General features: G+C 37.2%; 2 protein-coding genes across 4 annotated transcripts in view; one reads left to right on the forward strand and one right to left on the reverse strand.

Moving 5' to 3' along the window:
* Positions 1–24227, reverse strand: part of LOC136866085 (putative protein FAM10A4) — a 405358-nt gene that overhangs the window by 253453 nt on the left and 127678 nt on the right. The window lies entirely within an intron of this gene.
* The window catches only part of LOC136866084 (uncharacterized), a 215486-nt gene that overhangs the window by 142401 nt on the left and 48858 nt on the right, over positions 1–24227 (forward strand). For both annotated transcript variants that reach the window (XM_067142746.2, XM_068226602.1), the window contains 3 exons: positions 11518–11573; positions 12736–12940; positions 15200–15316. In XM_067142746.2, the coding sequence (XP_066998847.2) occupies positions 11518–11573; positions 12736–12940; positions 15200–15316 (378 nt within the window). The remainder of the gene's footprint in view (positions 1–11517; positions 11574–12735; positions 12941–15199; positions 15317–24227) is intronic.

The following is a 24227-nucleotide window of genomic DNA, read 5'->3' on the forward strand; positions in this document are numbered from 1 at the left end:
TGACACAAAAGGGCGGCCCGAAATTCTTTTGCGTAATCCTAAGTGGGTGGTGGACTGGGTCTTTTTAAGTGACTTTACTGCCCATCTTGAACACTTCGCTTACCGAACTCGATAGCTGCAATCTCTTAAGTGCGACCAGTATCCAGTATTCGGGAGATAGTAGGTTCGAACCCCTCTGTCGGCAGCCCTGAAGATGGTTTTCCGTGGTTTCCTATTTTCACACCTTAATTAAGGCCACGGCCGCTTCCTTCCCAGTCCTAGCCCTTTCCTGCCTGATCGTCACCATAAGACATATCTGTGTCGGTGCGACGTAAAGCCAACAGCAAAAAGAAAAAAACTTGGCTTCAGGGCGAAAAGCACAATATCTGCGATTTGGTGGAAGAAATTTAAGCGTTCAAAAGAAAATTGATTTTGTGGGAAAACCAGTTGCGTGAAAGGAACACAGTACATTTTCCATTGCTTGAAGCAGTGAAATAAGGTGTCTACTTTGATGAGTACTTGCAGGCAATTCGCCAATTACAAGAAGAATTTGAAAAGAGATTTTCAGAATTATCAGAACCCCAAGCGGTGTTAGATGTAATTGTTCGAACATTTTTTCTTAGTGCAGACAGTGCTCCACAGCTATTTCAATTAGAGTAGCTTGAACTGCAGTGCAATGTTCGTCTTAAAGACCGCTTTCTAATGTCACGAAGTTTGGAAGAATTTTATAGTGGCTTTCCGCAAGAAGAATACCCCCTTTTGTATAAACATGCTTGTAAAGTTCTGTCAATGTTCGGCTCAACGTATAATATTTGTGAGCGTTTCTTTTCAGTTCTTAAGCTTACCAAAAGTAAACATCGCGCAACGATGAGCGATAGAAACTCGCGTAATTGTTTAAGAATATTGGTATAATATTGGTAAAATTTTTATTTTTCCTCTCAGATGTGTTCAAATTTCAGTTTTGAATAAATCGCATTACTGCATTCCCTACTTAACACTTGATTTCGTTTCCTGCATATTCCATACATCGGAGTACCTTTCGATTTGTATATGCGGAATAGTGGTTATGGCAAAACAGCCTTATCAATATGATGTCAACAAACCCACAAAAGCCGACGGACGCACGACTGTACGTACGTATCTAGTCAGCGCGGTCCGAACATCGTCCGTCTCAGGTCTCCTCGCTGCCACACTGTAGTGGTGGTAGGTGAAGGAGCGCTAGTCTGACTGCCCAGTGCTCCCCGAGCGCGGGCGCGCTCTCGGAGCGCAATAGCTGGATGGGCCTGGTCTAGATGCTTTAACGCATGCACAACAGTGAATCTGTAAGGATATGTATGTAGGTCTTTTTTGGGTAATGTTTCGACACAACGATGTCTTAGTTCTCACTTGCAAAGAAACGGTGATGGAGTTTTGTCAGACTTCGTTCCATATTTTCCTTCACTCGAGCAATGTTTTCTGGTGTTCACCTTCACTCGAGCAATGTTTTCTGGTGTTCAAACTCCTTTAGGATAATTACGGTTTTTATTAGCTACAGAGCTCATTTCGAGCCATTTTGCCACTAAAATTTACATTGCAGATTTTGTTGAAGGTTTCACCAAAACACTTTCAGTCCTAAACTATTGCGCAAATAGTTCTGCACAGGCTTATACAGCTTCCTGTATAATCCTGGACCTGTAGTGTCTAGTGTAGGTAAGAGCTCAAGCTCAAGCATCTTGGAACATGACATCATGACCCGATGATAGAGCGTGCTCAGCTATTGCTGATTTGTCTGGCTGGTTGAGACGAATATTACGTTCATGTTCCTTGATACGGGTACCAATGGACCGGCATGTCTGGCCAATGTATACCTTATCGCAAGTACAGGGAATTTCATATACCCCAAGATGTAAAAGTGGGGACAATTTGTCCATGGTTTTACCCAGACTGTGAGCAATTTTAGTGGTGGTGCCAAACATGGTTTTTATATTGTGTTTGTGGAGGACCTTGGGCAATTCGATCTGCGGTGTTGTGAATGTAAGGCAAGTAGGCAGTTCCTTTCACTTCTTCCTTCTGCGAGCTTTGCTTGGTCATTTCTCTGGGATGAAGGGCTCTATGAATCTGCAAATCGCTGTAACCATTATCCTTGAACGTGATTTTGAGCGTGTCCATCACCACCTAGATATTTGATTCCTAGAGATTTTCTGCCTAACACCATCTTCAATACGGAACAATGAGAGTTGTTACTTGTTAGTTGTGGAAATACGTAGAAATTCTAACAATTTCAACAGGGACACTGGCTATCAAATAAGTAATACCTGGTTGCCAGCCATTAAGGATTTACGTAGGTAGTTCCCTTCCCTGTCCCTTCACTATTGTCATTTTGTCTCGGTCTTTCCCAAATTTGTACGTTCCTAATTGCCAGATGTTTCATTCCAGGCTTGTGTCAATGTCATACACCTGTCAATATCATACGTTATGTACACATGTTATGTGACCCTCTTAAGACCGATTCTGATGATTCCGTCAGCTTCCGCTTCGAACGCTAGCACTGTACCGTGTTCAGGAAGCTATCTGGTGATGAATGAACGTACCATTTCACTTCTATTATAACATCTAAGCCTTTCTCGTGGAAGTCAAAATTTTCTTCTGATGACGCAGAGCACAGTTCTCTGCGAAACGTAAAGAATTTCACCTTATTTTCTTTACATGGCATAAACCCACCACGTCTATAAGTACGGGCCGTGAAAGCATCAATGGCAACATATATCCAATAAAATTCAATCATGAATGTGACATTTACATTGTATCTAAAATTCTCATAGCTTAATAACTAATATAACTGCCCTACTGTAACTCACAACAAAACAAGAACCTAAGCATAAAATGAGTGCAACTTACATTGAATGCAGAGGTCCAGCGGATGTGCTTACAGTTTCAAATGAGGTGGCAGACTGTTAAGAAACTGGGTTGAGCGGGTTGGACATCGGGAGGGAGCAAGTAGGAGAAATATATAGTGCTGGAGGGCGGAATGAAGTACTCAGTTACGTCCTTCCTTTTCTCCTTTTCCTCCCCCCCCCCTCTTTTTCTGGCATACTGAATTACCAATTTAAATAATGGGTTTTCTTCTGCCATATGTTCGCTTAAACTATATAACATGTACATTCTAGTTTCTCAAGTATATTCACGTGTTAACTTTTTTTCTGTAATGGATCAATGGATGTAATAAACTCAGATCTCGTTCAATGTTTGTAAATTGGCGACTGCTGTCCTATGCATATTCACATGGTCGAGTATCTACCATGTTATCTGACGTTAACATGCTCTTTATAACGCACTGTTATGCTCCTCCCTGATTGTCCTACATACTGTTTGTTACATTCCTAACATGTCAACTTATAAACCCCTGACCGAATATAGGGACTATTTATATTCATGCTATTTTGTTGTTAATGTTATTTGTCCTGAACGATACGTTAATAGTGCGTTTGGTAAATAATTTAGCCAGTCCATATGAGTGTCTATTAATCTATGTGAACGTGGTAAACTTTTCCTTTCTTTTTTATTCCTGAGGAGGGTTTTAAAAGTTCTTAATAATCTTACTCATTATACTATTTACCTAACTTTTGGGTTATCCGTTGGCAATTCCGTATATGATATTCAGCTCTTTATTAAACCCCCTCTTCATAATGGTATGTTGACTGCTCTGTTAAACATACTATAGAATGCTGCTTTTTGTGTTGTCCTGGGTGGTTGTAATTTTTACTGATTATTACATCTGGTTTCCTATCGATCTGGTACTCGAAGTGTTCATTCCCTCTAATTACTGTCACATCTAAATAATTCCGAGTTTTATTCTCCTCAGATTCAATGGTGAACTTTACATGTTTATCTATACTGTTTATAAATCTATCTCATTGGGAACAAAGAAGAGCATCGAGGAAGAACTAGTCACCAGCGCTTCTTAGTGGGCTTAAATCAATAATAATAATAATAATAATAATAATAATAATAATAATAATAATAATAATAATAATAATAAATCTCTCTCTCTCTCTCTCTCTCTCTCTCTCTCTATTTCATCTATGTTGAAAGTATGTTACAACTTAGCATTTTCTTTCTGCATTGTGTTAAGTTGGAGCCACTAAGGATGGCGGGGTTTCTAATAGGAAGACTGTCCCCTATTGAATCGTCAGTACTTCTTGCTTGTCTTTGACCTACAGACTGAAGTTCTTTCTACAACCACGATAGTTTATAGTTTATTGCCATGGCAATTTAGTACACAGAGTTTGTGCTAGACTAAAACAAGTTCCAAGTCGAAGTGGACCTCTATTACCAGATCACTGAGGGAGATTCAGAAGCATATTGAGGCCTCCTTCAGCAAGCTGGTGGACATAGCCAAAAGAAAAGTAGCAGTACATTTTAAGCCATCCCTTCTCCCTTTTTCAGTGTAAATACCTCATTTTATCCTCAGTACTTCAAGTCCATGATGTTCTTTCAAGCAGAGCAGTTAGTTTTGTATTTATGAAGATTTGTTATAATTAGCTATTGTGCAGTGAAATCCAAAGAGATAATCATTTTATATTTAATTAGTGTCTTGTTATAAGTGCAAGTTTTATATTAATATGACAAGTACCGAGTTCGATAGCTGCAGTTGCTTAAGTGCGGCCAGTATCCAGTAATCGGGAGATAGTGGGTTCGAACCCCACCGTCGGCAGCCCTGAAGATGGTTTTCCATGGTTTCCCATTTTCACACCAGGCAAATGCTGGGGCTGTACCTTAATTAAGGCCACGGCCGCTTCCTTCCCATTCCTAGACCTTTCCTCTGCCATCGTCGCCATAAGACATATCTGTGTCGGTGCGACGTAAAGCAACTAGCAAAAAAAAGAGACAAGTATGGGGAATTAATCCACAAAATTATATAATATGAAGTGTATTACAGACACTACTGTAACACAGAACTTAACTTCCATAATGTATAAAGTATCATTTCAAGCAACATCAAAAAACTACTTTAGGTTGATCTTGTTTACGTGAATTCAATGCCAGAGGAGGTGAGGTAGGAGGGGAGGGGACAGATCCCTACTTCTAGACTAGCTACGCTTGTGATTCAATCTACTGCTTTGAGTTTTCACACTTCTTTGCACCACAATTTCTTTTAAAATGTTCATTATTTATTTTTGCCATATACATGTAGAACTCACTTAGATCACATCTTACTTCTCTTTCAGAAATGAAATCTATCTGTTGATGGATGTTATCCTTCTGGTTGTCGAAAGTGTATGGATTTGTCTAGCAAACTTTACCTTTTAATGTTTTCTACAGATAATAAATACAGGGGTTTATACTGGAAGATTGGGAGGGCCAAATCTTGTTCCTGATAACTCTCTTGTTAAACACTCCATGAATTACCTGAAAGTGAATCACTGGCTATAGGAGCTCTCACTGAGTCTCGCTGCAAAAAACCAAAACAAACTACAATCCCTCTCGTTGATTCAGCAAAAATTTTGCAAAATATTTTGCACGTATTTTCCACTACCTATTAATCGTTTTCTTTTAAAAGATTGGGCCTGCTACTTTGCCACTACCAACTTCATCACACCACAATCCTCTTTTATGATCGTGAAGGGGATCTTCATGGAACAGATTATGATTTTTGGCACTCCAGTGTCAGCAGTTTTTGTGAATAAACATATCTATGTAAGAGAGACCTGGCCTCATCCAAAAACAGAATTATCTAAATTTCTTCATTATGCACTTGATTCAAAATGTAATCCCAAATAAATTTCACCCATGCAACATTTGTAAGAATATTCTGCATTACCATTTGTATGGCACCTTTTAAAGCATTGTGTCAGTAGATTATTAATGGAGAGTGAAACTTTAGGTATTTACATCTTTGCTTCTTCTAGACTCTGGTGATCATCTGGAATGCCAAACAGATCAATTTTTTTTTTTTTTTTTTTTTTTTTAAGATATGCATATATGTACTTGGGTCTAAGTAACTTTGTAGCCCTTTGTACAAAACTATAACAAATGCTCATAAGCTGAGAAAAACGGTCAAGAGATTATTTAGCAAAATTTTCATAGGGTGTGCAATGTCGAGATTATCTTCTGTGAGTATGGAACATAGCCTTTGTCCCTTCTTATCATGAACATTTCTTGTAGTACAAAACATATGAACTAATGAATTGCATTGTGACACAGAATGTGAATACCTGGGAATTTCTTTTCAAATAATCTCCTGACAGCACAGGTAGTTTGTGTATGAAATTAAAACTGGTAAGTGAACAATTGGTTTTAAATAGAATAACTGGGCCTATATTTGCCACTTTGTATTGTCACTGCTGTCTACTATGTTTATAACACCTTACCAATTGGCTCCACTTCCATGCTAACTGCGAACAGCTCGTAGTTAACGTTTTGGTCACAGGAGCACTAGTATGATGTCCCTCGACAGCTTTCATAGTTCCAGTAGGCATTTCCTAGTTAATACACATGTTTTTGTGATTAACAAAGTGTTTTTGATTGTGAATGAGTTTCTTATTGATCAGCTTCGACTGAATAAGAATCATACTTCAGGAATGTAAGGTATGTATTTCTGTTGCGTAGATTCAATTGTAATAACCATTTCATTATTTTGATTATTTTGAATTATTCTGTGCATTTGTAGACTTACGTATGTATCCGAGAAAAGTAATCATGTTTAATTGTTGTAGGTGGCGGTTAACAAAAATGGTATACTGTAGTCTGCTATACTGTAGGAGTAAGAGCGGAAAAGTAAAAGAGAATTTCATTTCACACATTTCCATGCAATTCAGAGCTTGGACAGAAATAGCTCTGCTATTTCTAGAGATCTATTTGTACCCAATTTCAATGCAAGAACGCCTTTCGTACGTGGGCGGTATTTTCATGAATCTGGTTTGCGCACTAGGCTGAAGATAAAGAAACTGAAGCATAATGTTTTCCCCACTGTGTTCATAGATTATCTTGTACATAAAACACTTAAAATAACCGCAGAAAGGAGAGCAATTGTGAAACATAATGTGAACCGTGGAAAGAAGAGGAAGTTGGACGATGTGTACATAGTTCAAGGTAAAAATTGATGTTACTGCTACGCCAGAAACAAGAAGAGGTGATGAAAACACACACGATGCACAATGTACCAATCTGACAGATCATAACAGCAAGTCCATTGGAGTTCAGATGGAAAATAATGCTAACAGTAATTTAAGTGCTGCAAAGTGTTTGTCGTCACTAAGAATAAAACTGTGGCGTGAAAATGAAGTTAAAAATTTAGAGATGGAGGGAGAATACCAGAGGAAGCAGTTGCACCAGTATGAAAACCAGTACTGCATATGTTTAAAAAACATGCTAGAAATAAATGAACGTAACTCTTCCAACCTAAAATGTTGGTTTATTTTTGTTCAAATTGTAAACTTTAATAAAAAATCATCCAGGTGGCCAGAAAATTATTTAAAACAATGTGTAATTTGGAAATAAAATAAAATCCTATAATAATTAAAATTAATCACCTAAAGGGCACAACTCTGTTAGAAGCAATTTGTTTAAATTACCACCAAGGAGCACATTGAGCACCTATATAGGTAATACGCCTACATCATGTGAAACAGGTGTAGCAGACCTAGTGAAAGCCAGGGTTCAAGTAGAATGGGAAAGGTTGAATGAAATCAAAAGAATGTGTTCTCTAATTATTTTATTATTTTTTTTTTTTTTTGCTAGGGGCTTTACGTCGCACCGACACAGATAGGTCTTATGGTGACGATGGGATAGGAAAGGCCTAGGAGTTGGAAGGAAGCGGCCGTGGCCTTAATTAAGGTACAGCCCCAGCATTTGCCTGGTGTGAAAATGGGAAACCACGGAAAACCATCTTCAGGGCTGCCGATAGTGGGATTCGAATCTCTAATTATTGATGAGGTGTCTATCAAAGAGCAGGTACAGAACAATAAGAAACTAGATGCATTTTTTTTTTGGTCGTAAGGGCACTTCAGCTAATAGAAGTGAATATAGTTCCAATGACGTGCCTATTTTTCAAGATGCAAGAGAAAATATGATAAGATGTATATATTTTTTTTTTGCTAGTTGCTTTACGTCGCACCAACCAGACAGGTTTTATGGCGAAAATGGGACAGGAAAAGCCTAGGAATGGGAAAGAAGCAGCCGTGGCCTTAATTAAGGTACAGCCCCTGCATTTTCCTGGTGTGAAAATGGGAGACCACGGAAAACCATCTTCACGGCTGCCGACAGTGGGGTTCGAACCCACTATCTCCCGGATGCGAGCTCACAGCTGCGCGCTCCTAACCGCACGGCCAAATTACCCGGTATGATATTTATTTATTACAGGCTTTCGGCCCAAATACATGTTCCCGTTACAAGGAGGAGGGGAGGAAAGAACTAAATCTACCATGCAAAATAAAAATAAACTAAGACTACAATGTGGACGCTCGCACGGACGGAAACCAGGCCACAAGGAAGCGCCACCCTTAAAACATTAAAAAAAAAAAAAAAAATCCTAAATCTACTATGTGGACGCTCACACGGGCGGGAAACCTAACCTATCCACATGTGAGCGCCACCCTTATAACTACCTTACTGACTGGCCAGGCCATCCTCCCTGGTGAGGAAAAAAGGAGCCGCCCTCCGTGGAACGACACGTCCGGCCCTCTACACAGTTGACAAAGCAATATCCTCACCATTCCGTTTGATTACAGGCCATCCGCGTGCTGGAATCCAGCACACCAGGTCTCTCTCTCTTTCCCTCTCGACCTTCATCTATTCACCTTCGTTAACAACCTTTGGGATAGGCCCGCCCTATTCCTCCCTCATGTCATTCCCTCCCTCCTCACTTCCTAAAAACAATTCTACTATGCGAATGCTCACATGGGCAGAGATCAATCCTCACGTAAGCGCCACCCCTATACACAGTCTATTATGTGGACGCTCACACAGGCAGAAACCAATCCTTATGTGAGCGCCCCCCTATGACTAATTTAATCTAAACTCCTCTACCTTACTTCTTACACACACTTATTTCCTCATGACCTTCAGACCTGCCCTATATTATTCAGTCCTCTTAAAGTCAACATTTCATCCTCAGCAGAACACTGCTTTCCAGCTCTGCTTATTTAGCAATCTGTTATCCGCAGCACGTCATTCTTGTTACCTAATCGCCGTATTCACCTACTGACTTAGCAATTCTTAATATTACTTATACACTAACCTACTTCCAAGTACATTCCAGATCTCCTGTGAGTCAACAGTTGAGTCATGTTTTTCCTTATCTAACTTACTACTTATTTCAATTATACGTCCATGTGCAAGAAAAAATAGGACAGAACTTGTGGAACATTCATTGTACTTTCTGATAAATGGCTTATCAACCAACTATCAAATTCCTGTGACATACTTCTTCTCAGAAAAACTTTTTGGCCTTGAACTTCATGTCCTAATGCTGTCAGTAATTAAACAACAGGAGGCTCGTGGTTTTGTAATATTTAGGTTAGTTACTAATAATCACAAAACGAATGCAAATATTATGAGACAACTGTCCAAAGGAAAAGCAATAAAACCACAAATATGTCATCCGAAAGACCAAAGCAGACCTTTATTTCTAGCTTTCAACCAGTACCACATACTGAAGAATGTTGGAAACTTATTTCTAGAAAAGATAATGACAGAAAGATATGAAGAAATTACAGGAAGGCATATAGAAAACTTGTATGAACTGAAATCAATGGAAGTAATTAATCCTGTTCCTTTCCTAACAAGGAAACACGTATCTATGGACTTGGAGACAATTAATGTAAAAAGAGTGAAAAGTATTCTCTATATAAGTCATCACTGCTCTGGAATATCTAAAGGAAAATTCTTCCTAGTTGAAAGCACACGCTTTCAAGAATTGCAGTACAACTATTACTTTTTTGAAATTCATAAATAAATGGTTCAATGTTCATGATATAAATAGTACTCGTGCATGCCACCATAAAGAGAAAATGGACTTTTTTGACATAAGCGAAAAGAGGCTATCATGGTTGTACAATGAATTTCTGGTGTACCTGGCGGAAATTGAAACATCGAGTGAAGAGAAGGCTACTGGGTTTCAGAGTAAAGAAACATATGAAGCTATTCTACTGACCATTTCTTTGACTGTTAAATGTATCAAGTACCTTCTGTTCTCTGGAGTTCATTTTCTTCTAACGAGGACATTCAACAGTGATTCAATACATAATTTCTTCAGTAAATTAAGACATATTTCAGGAAGTAATGATATGTTGGAATGTAGAGCAGTAACAATCAGCATGAACAGGATATTGAAAATGGACTTATTTTTATCATTATCCGACAAACAGAGAAGTAAAGGACAAATGGAAACAAAGATCAGGTCAGGCAAGAATGTGCAGAGGACAGAGGTTTTGCAGAGTACTATTCCAAGCTCAGTGACTAATATCTTAAACAGCTCTAATGAACCCCCAAGTAAGTTCAATATTATTCAAAATATTTATTTATGTTCTATTCATGTTCTATTACGTTTACTGTAATTTGCATGCACTCACCTTTGAACTAAATTTCAGGTCTTTGATTCATTAACTATGGAACAAGCATCAATGACGTCTATTGGAGGGTTTTATAGGTACATAAAAAGCAGAAGGAAACTCAGTTTAAACTGTGTTATCGGCAAGAGTAAAATTAGTTCCCCGCTGACAGATTCAATTTACAGCAGAGATGCTACAAATAAGCTGTGTTATCCACCTGAGGAATTAGTGTGGATAATGGACATAATTTTCCAATTTGTGTGCAAAGTTCCAAAGTTTGTGTCTACCAGAGTGTGTGAAACTTTGATTGACATTGTCCTGCCTGTACTGTCAAAATCCCCTTTACTAATGTGCACATCCAACTTTTGACAGCAATAATGAGCAGTTAAGCAAGCTAATTTGTAAAATAGCAATTCCTATAATTCCTGACTTTCTTGACAAAAAAAAAAGACTGCTTGCAAAACAACAGAGCAATTTGAACACGTGAAGTACCTAATTGGAAAACCTTTAAGTCGGAAGATATTAAGAGTTCAAGCTGCCTGCAGCTGATGAAAGGACAGTCGGGGACATCTTTGTGGCGCTGAGGATTGTAACACCATTGCATGTACAAGATTTTGGGTGAAGTGACGAGATGTTATAAGCATAGCAGATGGTGATGGTATGGTTAACAGACTTTAAGATTAAACAACAGTTTTAATTTTCACTGTTCAAACAGCATTGACTAGGTGACATGAAACTCATGGCCAATGCAGCAGTTTGGCAAACCTCTCCCACCACATGGCAGGCGTTGAGGAAAAGCCTAGTAGTCTGCGCAGCTTCTGTAGCTAATTGGTCATCCAATAATTGGAAGACCCGGTGTAAGCGAGTGGGTAACTTTCTGCCAAAGGATTCATTCTCAAATTGTCTTTGACATAACCATTACATCAACACTGCTAACAAGTATGATGATAAATTTATTATTAAGTATATGAAGGTTATTCTTCTTCTAACAATGACTATTTGTTTTAAGGAGAAGCTACTCCAACAACTGAAGTTGAAACCACACCAGAAGAGGAACTTACTTTAGTAAGTATCTTGCTGACATCCATACCACCATTTGTTGTTGTTGTTATTATTATTATTATTATTATTATTATTATTATTATTATTATTATTATTATGTCTGGCTCCATGACTAAATGGTTAGCATGCTGAATTTTAACCATAATTGGTTAATTTCGCTGGCACGGAAGCTGGGTATATGTCTCTTCATCATCATTTCATCCTCATCACGAAGTGCAGGTCGCCTACGGGTGACAAATCGGAAGACCTGCAGCTGGCGAACCAAACTTGTCCTCGGACACTCCTGGTACTAAAAGCCATACGCCATTTCATTTCACTTTTTCATCATCATCATCATCATCATCATCATCATTATTATTATTATTATTATTATTATTATTATTATTATTATTATTATTATTATTATTATTTATCACTATTTTACAAACTTCTCCTACACTAACTTTCATATAAACAAAGGCATGAACGCTTTAATTTATTTCATTAACAGAAAAACTTTCCTATTTATACTCAGAAAACCATATGCTGGGATAGCACCAAACAGTCCAATACTATATATATTCTATTTTTACTCAGAAGAGCTGTTTTAAGTTACAGATGCTCCCAGCAGCCATCTACTTAAGAAATTTCCTTTAGCACATCAGCACTTTGATGTTTATTAAAACCACTTACGCAGGCAAAATAAAATCATTACGGTAGCTAACTGCTTGCTTTACATTAAGGAAAGAAAAATTAATGAAAATAAAATTTTAAAGCACTTCTCTTCAACTATCTGCTTAAAAGCAATAACAGAGCAATATAAAAATACATGAATGTATTTTACTTTTAAATTTGTATGACAAATAAGACCACAAATACATGACAATAAGAAGCAACTCAATACTTCATCCACGAAATATATAACTGATATTATTAAAGCAAATAACTTTGAGCCCACAAAGTATAAGAAACATGTAAACTCCTATGAGCTCAAATGATAGCATATTTTTAGTTTCAGTAATCGCACAGCTTTCGGTGAACAATATTTCTCAATTAACGACTGTTAACAAGATTTATTTTGAGTGCTATCATGTTTTTATTTATTTTCATACAGGGTTATTCTTTAGTGGCCAGTACCATTCCCTTTACCATACATGTAAAAGAAAAATTTGATTTGAATTTCCAGGGACTAATAATTCCAGACAATCTACGCCCAAAGGATCATATTGCACAAATTTTGAAGCTTGACCCTGAATCTGCTGAACGAGAGCTACTCCTCGCGAAGACCGTTGACATTACTCTCAAAGAACTAAAGAAGGTGTATGACAATGCCATCAAACCCCTTGAGGTCTTGTATAAGTACAGAGACCTCAGCAACAGACACTTTGGAGGTAAAATATTTACATACAAAAATAAACTAGTACTTGGAAACTTTATGTTATATACTGAAATAGATATCTAAGATAAATAGTGAATACCACTAGTACAGACTATAAATAAGCACCTTAATGCTCAATGTGTCAATCCAATATTAATTCACTAAATGCTGACTATTTTCAAGGGAAATGCAAAATTACTAATTTTATATGGCTCTTTCCTGAACCACGCAACAAGTTAATGTAGAGGAGGGAGCAGTTACATTCCATGTAGAATTATTTTACTTTAAATACTATTTAAGCCTACAATATACTTTATGTTTATTTTACTTTGAAATTCTTTGATAATCCTTAGGGTTATACCATGTACTACCTACCTAAATGCATGCCAAACTGACGGTACAGATAATTCTTACAACTCAAACCTATCACAGAATGACTAATGTTCTGCCATCCAAAAATACATTTTTCCTTGATTTCTTCATCATTAGCCATAAAATGCTGGGATAGCACCAAACAGTCCAATTAATTACAAATCAAAATTACATACTAATACAGCCAGGTTTGCAAGGCTGTTAGTCACAATCTAGGTTGAGTAGGATAAACATGAAGTGATTATAAAAAATCTGACATAATAAAAAAGAAGGCAACAATCACCAAGTTCAAATTATGGAAAGCTCAGAGTATTATGGTCTACAGCTTGATTATTAATTTTAATATTGGTGCCATATTTTCTTTAGCTATTATAAGTTGAGGCTAACGAAAAATGAATAAGTTAAGCTGAATTAAATTGAGAAGAAAATAGATTCAATTATTTTAAGGAAAGTTAGTCAATGTAAAATTCCTTCACATCTCATAATGTTACATATTCTATGCTCCTGAAGGGTCTCCTACATGTAAAAAAAAAAAAAAAAAGATTGATTGTGGACAATAGTATTGACAGTGATAAACTGCCAAAGTACGAAAGACTGAGAACATTTTAAAACAATTATGGATAGGTGATAACTAAATACGGTAGACAACATTCAGAGTGATGATGACAGACATTCCTTAAGTACAGTGAGTTAGTTAAGTTTAAAATAAACCTCAGAGGAACAGGAAGACTGTGTTTATGTTGCTTGAATATTTTAGAAAAATTATCATTACAAGATTCTAAAAATCAAATTAGAGACCAAGTTTAAATCTTTTAAACATTTTCTAGAGAAGTATCTGAGAAGCTAGGACAGGGTGATTTTCCAAATTAGTGTTAAAATTTAAAAAAGGGGTGAATATCATCTGGACCTGCTGCTCATCCTGTTTCGGATGTTTCTGCACTTCACTGATAAAAAATTTCAGGTCCAGGCTCTGTACTCATTAATGGTGAAATTAGGTTTTGTTCCTTCTCCAAACAAATGTTGCACGTATTTCAATCAGTTTTCCTCTGCTTCCCCTTTACTGCAAATCAGTCCGTTTGCTGCATTCAATAGTAGTATGGCCAAATTTTAACTTTATTGGCTAGTTCTTTCACCTTTTTATGCAAATTAAATAGATCATGTTAGCTTTGTAGGTCTTCAGTTTCTTGGCATCCCTCAATCATTCAAGATTCTTAGCCTCCCTGATTTTCCTTCCTTATTTCATTGTATTTCACTAAATTAACATTCTTGTATCTCCATCATGACGTCATTAGATTTTATATTTCTTCTGTTGTCCAAGTTTTCTTAGTTGATTCAGTTCTCATTTCCCGAATTCTGTGCAGATGTTCCCTTCAGCTGCTGCCAAGTCTTTAATTGCATTTCTTTCCTTGGCGGTTTCTGAACTTTCACGAATGTTGCACTCTTGTACTTTCGTAAGTTCATCACTAAGAATGTTACTTACACACATTTCTAACGGCTCCTCAATGTAGTTAAGTTTATTTACTTTTTTGGTTCTGTTGAGAAATTTTTCCCATTGAAAGATATCTTCTGCCACTAATAGAGTATGGTCTGACCCTGGGCAGGTTTTCACCACATGCATGCCATTTCTTTACCTCTTATCAATCAGGATAGAAACAATTTGATTTCTGACAATACAATTTGGATCATCTCGAGGTGATTTCCATGTATATAGCCTTTTAGAAAGTAAATGAAACCAAGTATTAGCAATAAACATATTCTCCTCTTGACAGAATTCCACCAGTTAGTCTTCTCTGTCATTGCAATCTCCCAGTCTAAATTCTCCAACAATATCTTGAACTCTTCTTTTCCCCACTGTAGCTTGAAAATAAATAAAAACTAATTACAACTACATATGTTTCAGATCCAGAGATTTTCTCTAAACCTCTCATTCTGTTCATGGGACCATGGAGTGGTGGCAAGTCTTCCATCATTAATTATCTTCTAGATATTGAGTACAAGCAAACAGCCCTTCGAACAGGTAAGTTCTGTGGAAGATAGGTCCTACATGAAAATGCTCAGGGAATTTTATAAGAAGAGTTGACCATGATTCACAAACGAGGACCAAACTGCAATATCCACAACACAAACTGCTAATAAATGAGAGGTTTAACCATGTTGTGATCTAAAATAATTTCCACGAATAATGGCATTAAACATAGTTAGTAGAGGTAGCACTGGCACTGCAGCCGTGTGCGAAGTTGAACAAGCACGCTGTTTGGCAAAAGCTTGATTGTTTGGCACTGTTACTACTGGAGCTTCTCGATAAACTGAAGTCTTATACTTCTCTTAAGTAAAATATTAGTATCCTGGGCAGCTTATGGCTGCACAGGGAGGTTCATAAAGGGCAATGGCATATCATATCACAGGTACGTTCATTTGAAATTCATTTTTGTGTGAATAAAATAATAATTTGTGTAACACTTATCGTCATGTGGATTGGCCTGCTTGTGCTGACTTCGCGGTTTCTTTCCCTGTCGGCGTGAATGAGATTCTTTGGACTTTACCATGAAGACTGAAATTAATGTTTTAGGAAATATAAGGGAAGACCTTTTTCTTTCACTGGCCGTGTCTTTGAAAGTGAATATCCAGAAAATCCAGTTAAAGAAAATACGAATATAGGCATCGTGATGGCAGATCATACAAGCATGATCCCGGTGATAGAAGTGGGTTAACAAGACAATTTTGTTTCATAACCAATCGGTTGATACACTGTTACTCTTCATCATAATCAGAAATTAATGTTGATTTCTCGACATATTTCTTAAAGCGCTGATTATATAGACAGGTATAATTCGCTCCTCATGGCCATGAATACTCAGTGTTTAGAGGTTAACCTGATGCATTTCTTTTCCTTTCTTGTAATGCCATTGATGTGCATGATACTGAGGGAGTGCTTGCGGGTTTTGGCTCACGTAGCTGTGAACCTGCATTCGGGAGATAGTCCACTGTCGGTAGCCCTGAGGATGCTTTTCCGTGGTTTCCCACTTTTACACCAGGCTATACCTTATTTACGATCACAGCCGTTTCCTTCCCACTCCTAGCCCTTTCCTATCACATCGTCTCCATAAGACCTATCTGTGTCGGTGCGATGTAAAGCAAATTGTAAACAAACAAAATATTATTGTGAAGATTTTTTCAGTTCTCTTCAATCATATCATTTACCACTCTCACTTTCCATTAAAGGAAGTCATTTTACAACTTAAATTCTTTTTTTTTCTATTTTGCTTTACGTCGCACCGACACACATAGGTCTTTATTTTTTGCTAGTTGCTTTACGTCGCACCGACACAGAAAGGTCTTATGGCAATGATGGCATAGGAAAAGCCTAGGAGTTGGAAGCGGCCGTGGCCTTAATTAAGGTATAGTCCCAGCATTTGTCTGGTGTGAAAATGGAAAACCATGGAAAACCATCTTCAGGGCTGCCAACAGTGGGATTCAAACCCACTATCTCCTGGATGTAACCTCACAGCTGCATGTTCCTAACCGCACGGCCAACTCGCCTGGTACTTCCTGCCAATTTGGGCTGAGAAAGCCAGCACCTTAACAGGCGATGACAATATTGTGTCTACTTTGCTCCAAAATCTCACCAACACTTTTAGGCCTAAAAACCTGCTTACTCGCTTTGTACGCGAGAGAATGTTTTTGGTCGTTGAGCAGAATTATGCCGAAGTCCTGCCCATTTATTACATTTACACAAAAGATTGCGAAATATACGTATCCCCATTCTAAAAGTATGTTGTTAGAAGAGTTAACATGAACAGTAAATTGATTTTGTTTACTTAACTGCAATTGAACACCGTCCTCTCTTATCAAGCATTTGTCCTGTATTTCTTCTTTTTGGGCTTTCTTTCTACTAGACAGAAACGTCGCAAGTATATTGTAGAGTCTGAGAATGTTCACATGTAAGAATTTTAAACCAATCAATATCCACACACTTAAGTCGTATCCAGTAATCGGGAGATAGTGGGTTCGAGCCCCACTGTCGGCAGCCCTGAAGATGGTTTTCCGTGGTTTCCCATTTTCACACCAGGCAAATGCCGGGGCTGTACCTTAATTAAGGCCACGGCCGCTTCCTTCCAATTCCTAGGCCTTTCCTATCCCATCGTCGCCATAAGACATATCTGTGTCGGTGCGACGTAAAACAAATAGCAAAAAAAAAAAAAAAACACTTAAGTCACCCTTTTAAACTGATAAGTACAGCGATTTCAACATGCTTCGCTCGCTACAGTGATTCTCTCGCAGACGGTGGCGCCGTTGCTACCTTTGATTCTATGGCATTAAACACCTGATGATAACATTTGTATGACACTAGAAATTCTTGATTTCTATGTTGACTAAACTTTGAATTAATTTTTCATTTACAGTGCAATAACAACTGTTAAATATGATAAAATATTTTCTCTTCAAATCATGCTTATTTTAAGTACTATATATGGAATAAATGACAATCAACCAATCATTATATAGAAATAAGACAAAGTTTAAAAAAAATGATTGCCTAGGCAACTGACAAGAAACTAAAATAAATGAGATACAATAGGGTGGGACAGATAAAACAAAAAATATGTGTGGAAGAGAAAGATGTATTAGAGGATATACATACATTAAAATCTTACATTTATCCCTTTCAGACCGAGTACGCACAATTGTGCGGGTTCGTATTTTAGTTATCCCTGACCGTATTTGATGTTTTTTCGGCGCTACACCGGACTGCAGTGATTGTGCAGGACACGTGGCGTGTATTTCAATTGATTTTAGTATGTGCTTGACTGCCAGGGCGAAGGAAGAAGAGTTTAAAAAGCACAGTTGATCGGCGAGATGGCAGGAAGCAGTAGTGCCGAAAGTATTTATTTACTGCGTTTATATTAATCTAGAAGCTTTACTGAATACCGGAATATATTCAATGAAGTGTGTACATTGGTTAGTGAACGTAAATTTTGAAGCTACACCATCGTACGTGATACGAGGTTTTGAATTTTGATATGCACAATTGTGTGGGTCCTGTTTTTCGGATGTTAGTTTTTATTTTGTAAAATAAACTATTAATATGTGTATTGAGGAGCATTTTAGTCAGTTCTTGACGTACAAACAAAAATTCACACCTCCAGTTTTCTTTCAGGTCTGAAAGGGTTATAGAATGAGGTTACATGTTTCTATTCAACTGTCAGGTAATCATCTTTAGATCCAAGGAATAGTTAAAAATAACTTGTTAAATTATTATTTACAATGATATGCAATACATTTAAGAATGAAGTTAATGTTGCATAGACAAATACTCTTAATAGATGAAATATATTCAACAACGATAACAGTTAAAAAAATAAAATAGGGTGTAGTCTCGGAGAACAAAAAACTCAAAAAGTATCAAAAAGGCCACAGAATTTCACATTGCATGAAAAACCAGCCCACTAACATATATGAATTCATACAAATAAACAAGTGAACATCTTTTGTTTTTGTAACTTGACAACTTTTCAGCATTATCTTGGGAAGGGCAATGGGAATATCCTTTCCATGGGACGTGTTTACAATCCACATCACAGTCATTTATCTTAATTTTCTGTTAATGCAGTAAGCAATGAATAAAGTGAAATTTAAACATTTTCTATTCAGTTAAATATGATTTATAAGATAAACAAAAATCGAGTTTAAGACACAAGAGTTGAAATAAAAATGTTATTAAACACAGAATCACATACTGTATTTGGTACAATCAAATGGATATCTTCACTTCTCAAATTATAAAATATAAGTTCAAGTATTATATACAGATGTGAGGTGCCTAATATCAAACACGGACATGCGCCACCTATGCAGGATGTCCTTGAAAAAGGTTCCAGTATTTATAGAGGAGGCAGCACGCAACAAACGAATGAAAAAAAGGCCCTACAAAAATTGGTCGCAAACAACATATCTTTGGAGTTATGGTCTGCTACCACAACTATCAATGATCACGATGTTGTAATAATTTACGGAGGGTCACATGCAACAAACACAGAAATACGTTTGTACCTAAAAACTAGTGGTAAAAAACTGCAAATCAGGTACATGAATGATGGGGCACCGGCCCAATCTCATTACAGTGTTTGGTGACTCCTAAAACAGGTGGTCGGGGAGGGCCAATACCTTGGCCTATCTGTCCGTCTGAACTTAACTCCTTAGAATTTTGGCTTTCGAGACATGCAAAGTCCATGGTGTATGCGGTCTCAATAATGATGTGGATACACTACGAGAACGTGTGCTCAATGCCTGTAATGCAATTCGGCAACAGCCAGGGGTGTTTCAACGAATGTATGATTCCATGCGACGGGAGTGGAGAACTGCAGTGCAATGGATGGTGGTCACATTGAGCACATGTTGTGTAGAGATAACTTTGAGATATTGGGTTTGCAACCAATGCTTATGGAAGATCTTTTTCCTTCGTTTGTTGCATGCTGCCTGCTCAGTAAATATTGGAAACTTTTCAAGGACATCCTGTATACAATTGATCTAAGGATCAATCCTGAAAGTATTTTTAATGCTCTCACTGAATTAGTGGCCTGTTTCTTCCAGAAACAAACATTTACACTTAATTTTTAACATTGAAATGTGCAGTTTCTTAATCGGATACTTCCAAACGTAGTTTCTATTAAAAACATACATGACCATTTCAGCCAATCAGATTACTACAAGTGACTTCAAACTGTCATACTGACCATTTGTTTACATTCTCTTGCGAGTGCATGTTTCGAAGTTTAGTGTTCATGTTTTCTTCAGTGTTTTACTTATAAGTATTTTGGGAAATATTTTTGCTTAATATGGATTAAAAATGTTTTGGAGAGACTACCTGAATGTGCTAGGAAATTAAAATCAAATCCTGAAGAGAAACAATTGCTGTAAGCATATTGTATTAAGTTGCCATTGAATGTTACTCTTTATTAGAATCAATATTTAATTAGTAAGCAAATTATAATTTTCTTTTTAAAATCTGTTTTACGTCACAACAACACAGGTAGGTCTTGTGGTGACGATGGGATAAGAAAGGGCTAGGAGTAGGAAGGAAGTGGTCATGGCCTTAATTAAGGTATAGTCCCAGCATTTGCCTGGTGTGAAAATGGGAAACCACAGAAAACCATCTTCAGAACTGCAGACAGTGGGGTTCGATGCAGGGCGACAACAGCGTGCACCCGTAAGTGCATGGCCAACTTGCCCGGTAAATTATAATTATCTCTGAAACGTAATACGTTGTTTTGAAATCAGTTAATAACGATAATAACTCCTACAATACATTAGGTTAGGACTATTGTTACAGATATGAAGTTTATCTTAAGGTCACATTATTTTCCTATTTTATTACAAAAGGTCTTCCTAGTTATCTGGCATGCAACAACTGTTCTAAACAAAATTGCAGACTTTAACCATGACTGACAAAGGAATTTCATGCTGCATATTATGCAATTCCATAGAAGTCCAAACAAGATGCCTTCAACCTGAAATATTGCAAGGCAAGTCAACCAAAACGGCACAGAAACCAATGGGGAGGAATTGAGCCTAATGTTACAACATTTAAGTATACAGTTATGAAACAGCAGGTGTTAATTTGCCATGTGCCGAGAAACATTTTTACCAGTTTAAAGCATAGAGCCATCGGAGTACTTAAGAACTTTAAGTGGGATGGTGCTTTGGCACCAGTAGAAACAAGGGGAGGACTAAGAAAAGAAAAGAAAAGAAAAGAAAAGAAAAGAAAAGAAAAGAAAAGAAAAGATTATGGAAAAGAAATTAGAGACTGTGCTAAGACCTTTCCTGTTTGTGAAACTCAGAACCTGACTTTTAACCCCGTTTACTTCACTAAAAGCCTTCAGGCTGTAGAATCCCATTACAGTCGCAGCAAAAGTGCATGTAAATATTTATCATCTGAGCTAAGTATCAGCAAACTATGGCATATGTATAATGAAGGTACAGAAGTGGAATTGCAAGTGAAGGAAGCTTACCTTCGACACATTTTTAATGCCAGGTATTTAGGTTTTTCTGCTCCAAGCACAAGTGAGTGCAGTACATGCTTGGAACTAGAGCAACGTATTAAGTTTGAAAAATGAAGAGGAAAGATCAACCTTAATTTTGAAAAGAACCATCCACAAAACCAAGCAGGGAATTTTTATTGACATCAAGGAAAAAGAGGAAAACTACCTTTTTTAATGTCTTATGATTGCTAAAAGAACCTGGTTTTTTCAAAGTTAAGTGATCAGTCAGCTTATTATCCCAGATAACTCTACAGTACAATTTGTCTGTTGTAAAAGGCACATCACAAAGTAAACTGAACCCTGACAATGTGCCTGTTTATACGTGGCTGGAGAATGAGGCAAAGAAATCATCGAATGAAACAGCAACAACGGTTTTCAATGAGTTCCAAAGAATTAAAAGGATTCACTTCAGTCATGTTGGCTGCTAATGGCTGCGCTGGCCAAAATAAAAACATAAATATGTTAGCGATGGGTGCAATGTGGCTTACAGTGTATGCACCATCCTCTGTTGACAAATAACCAGTATTTCTAATTACTAGACATTCGTTTACACCCTCAAATAGAATATTTGTCTCACTGAAAAAGATCTCAAGAAGATGACAGCCATAATAAGTCCTGATGAATATCAGGTGGTGGTCAAAAGGTATGGCACAGTGATTGGACAAACCTGGGAAACATTGGATTGGAAAGAACAAGCACAGATTTATCCGAAATCTGCTGGTCAACTTCATTTCAAGATTTCACAGTGTAAAAGAATTGTACTCGGGTGCATTAAAAGGGGCAATGTAGTAGTAAAAGGTACGCTACAAGGGTAATCCCAAAAATAAGGTCTCAGAACTCTGTTTGTGTGGCTGTTGGACATAATATTGTGAAGAATGTTTCCCGCGCTCACATATAAACATGCGCACGCTGCACTGAAGCACTCAGTCTTGGCTTGGCAGCCGTTGAGAATGGAGCTCCTGTCGGATGTTACCGCCAAGTGTGAAGTGCGTGCCGTTATTCGGTTTTTGAACGCAAAAGGTACTGAACCGATTGAAATCCATCGCCAATTGACAGAAGTGTATGGTGACATGTAATTAATCTCATAATGGAACCGTATTGAAGATGATATATTAAAATTATAAAATTCATTTACTTATAACCACCTATTCAATACATACATAATTTTGTAATTTTAGTGTATGGTGAGTTGTGCATGAATGTCAAAAATGTTCATAAGTGGTGTAGAGAGTTTGCAGCCGGTCGGACTGAAATTCATGACGAACAAAGGAGCGGGAGACCGTCAATTTCTGTAGAGACAGTCATGAAGGTTGAGCAAATCATGCGTGAAGATCAGCGGATCACCCTGGATGATCTCTGAAATTTTGTTCCTGTGGTTTTCCGAAGCACCGCTAACAGATTTTTAACGGAAAAGTTGAAATACCGGAAGGTGTGCATGCTGACTGAAGACCAAATGCGGCAACGAGCTGATTCTTCCCACCCATTTCTTCAATGCTTTGCAGCCGAACAGGACAACTTTTTGGACTCAATTGTCACGGGTGACAAAACCTGGGCGTTCCACTTTACACCCAAGACCAAATAAATGTTTTTTTTAAGTAGGATAAGAATAACCTTATTTATTTCATCTTTTCAATATATTCCTTTAAAAACAGTTTACTATCATGTCATCCTGCAACTTTTTTAAATTACAAATTTTGGGATAGTTTGTTTCAAAAAGTGGACAATTACATGGATGTTTGTATCAAAACTGGACAAAAGCCAGTCTTAGTTTTAAAAATGGACATTGTCATATTTGAATGTGTTTTACATTGCTTTAGAATGAAATTAAGTGTCTAAAATAGTTTCATTGTCCACAGGGCTGGCAACATGACACACACAAATTGTCATATTTGTAACGTGAGATTAACATAGAGAAATAAAAATGTGGCTCTACTGAAAAATAAACAAAATGGGTTTTGACCATGTTTGATACTAGGCACCTTATGTGTTTACAAATTATTGGTGTACTGAGAATGAAAATAGTATTATCTGATTGTAGGTTATAAATGTTCTAGTTTGACCTGCAAGCTCACACAGGCCCATACAGCGAGATTCACAGGAAACAGTAGCCACTGGCTGTGAGGCGGGTGACGTCGCTGTGAGGACCCGAGTGCGCTATATACAAACAATGAGACTTGGCTGTAGCCCCGTCTCACAAAATAACACACTTTACAGGACAATTAGACAAATTAAATTCACAGTTATGCGATGAGTGTATCTCACAAAGGAAAAGACTACATTCACTTATTTCAGAGGAAAGAATCTTCAAAATTATTTAATTTTACTGCAGATGAAGCAATCTACACTTGATACTTCTTTGCAGCATGTTTTTGCATCGCGTGGACTTACATCTTTCTATTGACATTTCTATTGTGAATAAATATCCTGCGCCTTACATAAAGACTAACAATGTTATTACTGGCCTGTAATCACTGAAACAAGATTCAGTATTTAATCAAACATTTACACTTTGAAATGGTTTCAGGTCCATGGAAACTAAAAAATATTGCTTCAAAGTCAGTTATTGTATTGAACTATTCCTTTGTAGGAGAAATTAGCCCTTCTCTAGACAAAATCGATATCCAATCATTAAGAGCGTCTTGAGAAAATCTGCACTGTTCTAGAAAACCAAGTGATTTTCATGCAATTGCAATGCATGCTGCAAGATATTTTAGTGGATTAGGAGTGATGTCTTGGTTCATTACTTCCTCAACTGAACCACAGTTCTATTACTTTTAGTGATCCTTAGTGATCATAGGAGGCAGGTTGTTGTTGTTATTATTATTAATATTATTATTATTATTATTATTATTATTATTATTGGGAAGAAATCTTAAGGTCAATCACTGT

This window comes from Anabrus simplex, chromosome 3, assembly GCF_040414725.1.
Source record: "Anabrus simplex isolate iqAnaSimp1 chromosome 3, ASM4041472v1, whole genome shotgun sequence".
NCBI lineage: Eukaryota > Metazoa > Arthropoda > Insecta > Orthoptera > Tettigoniidae > Anabrus > Anabrus simplex.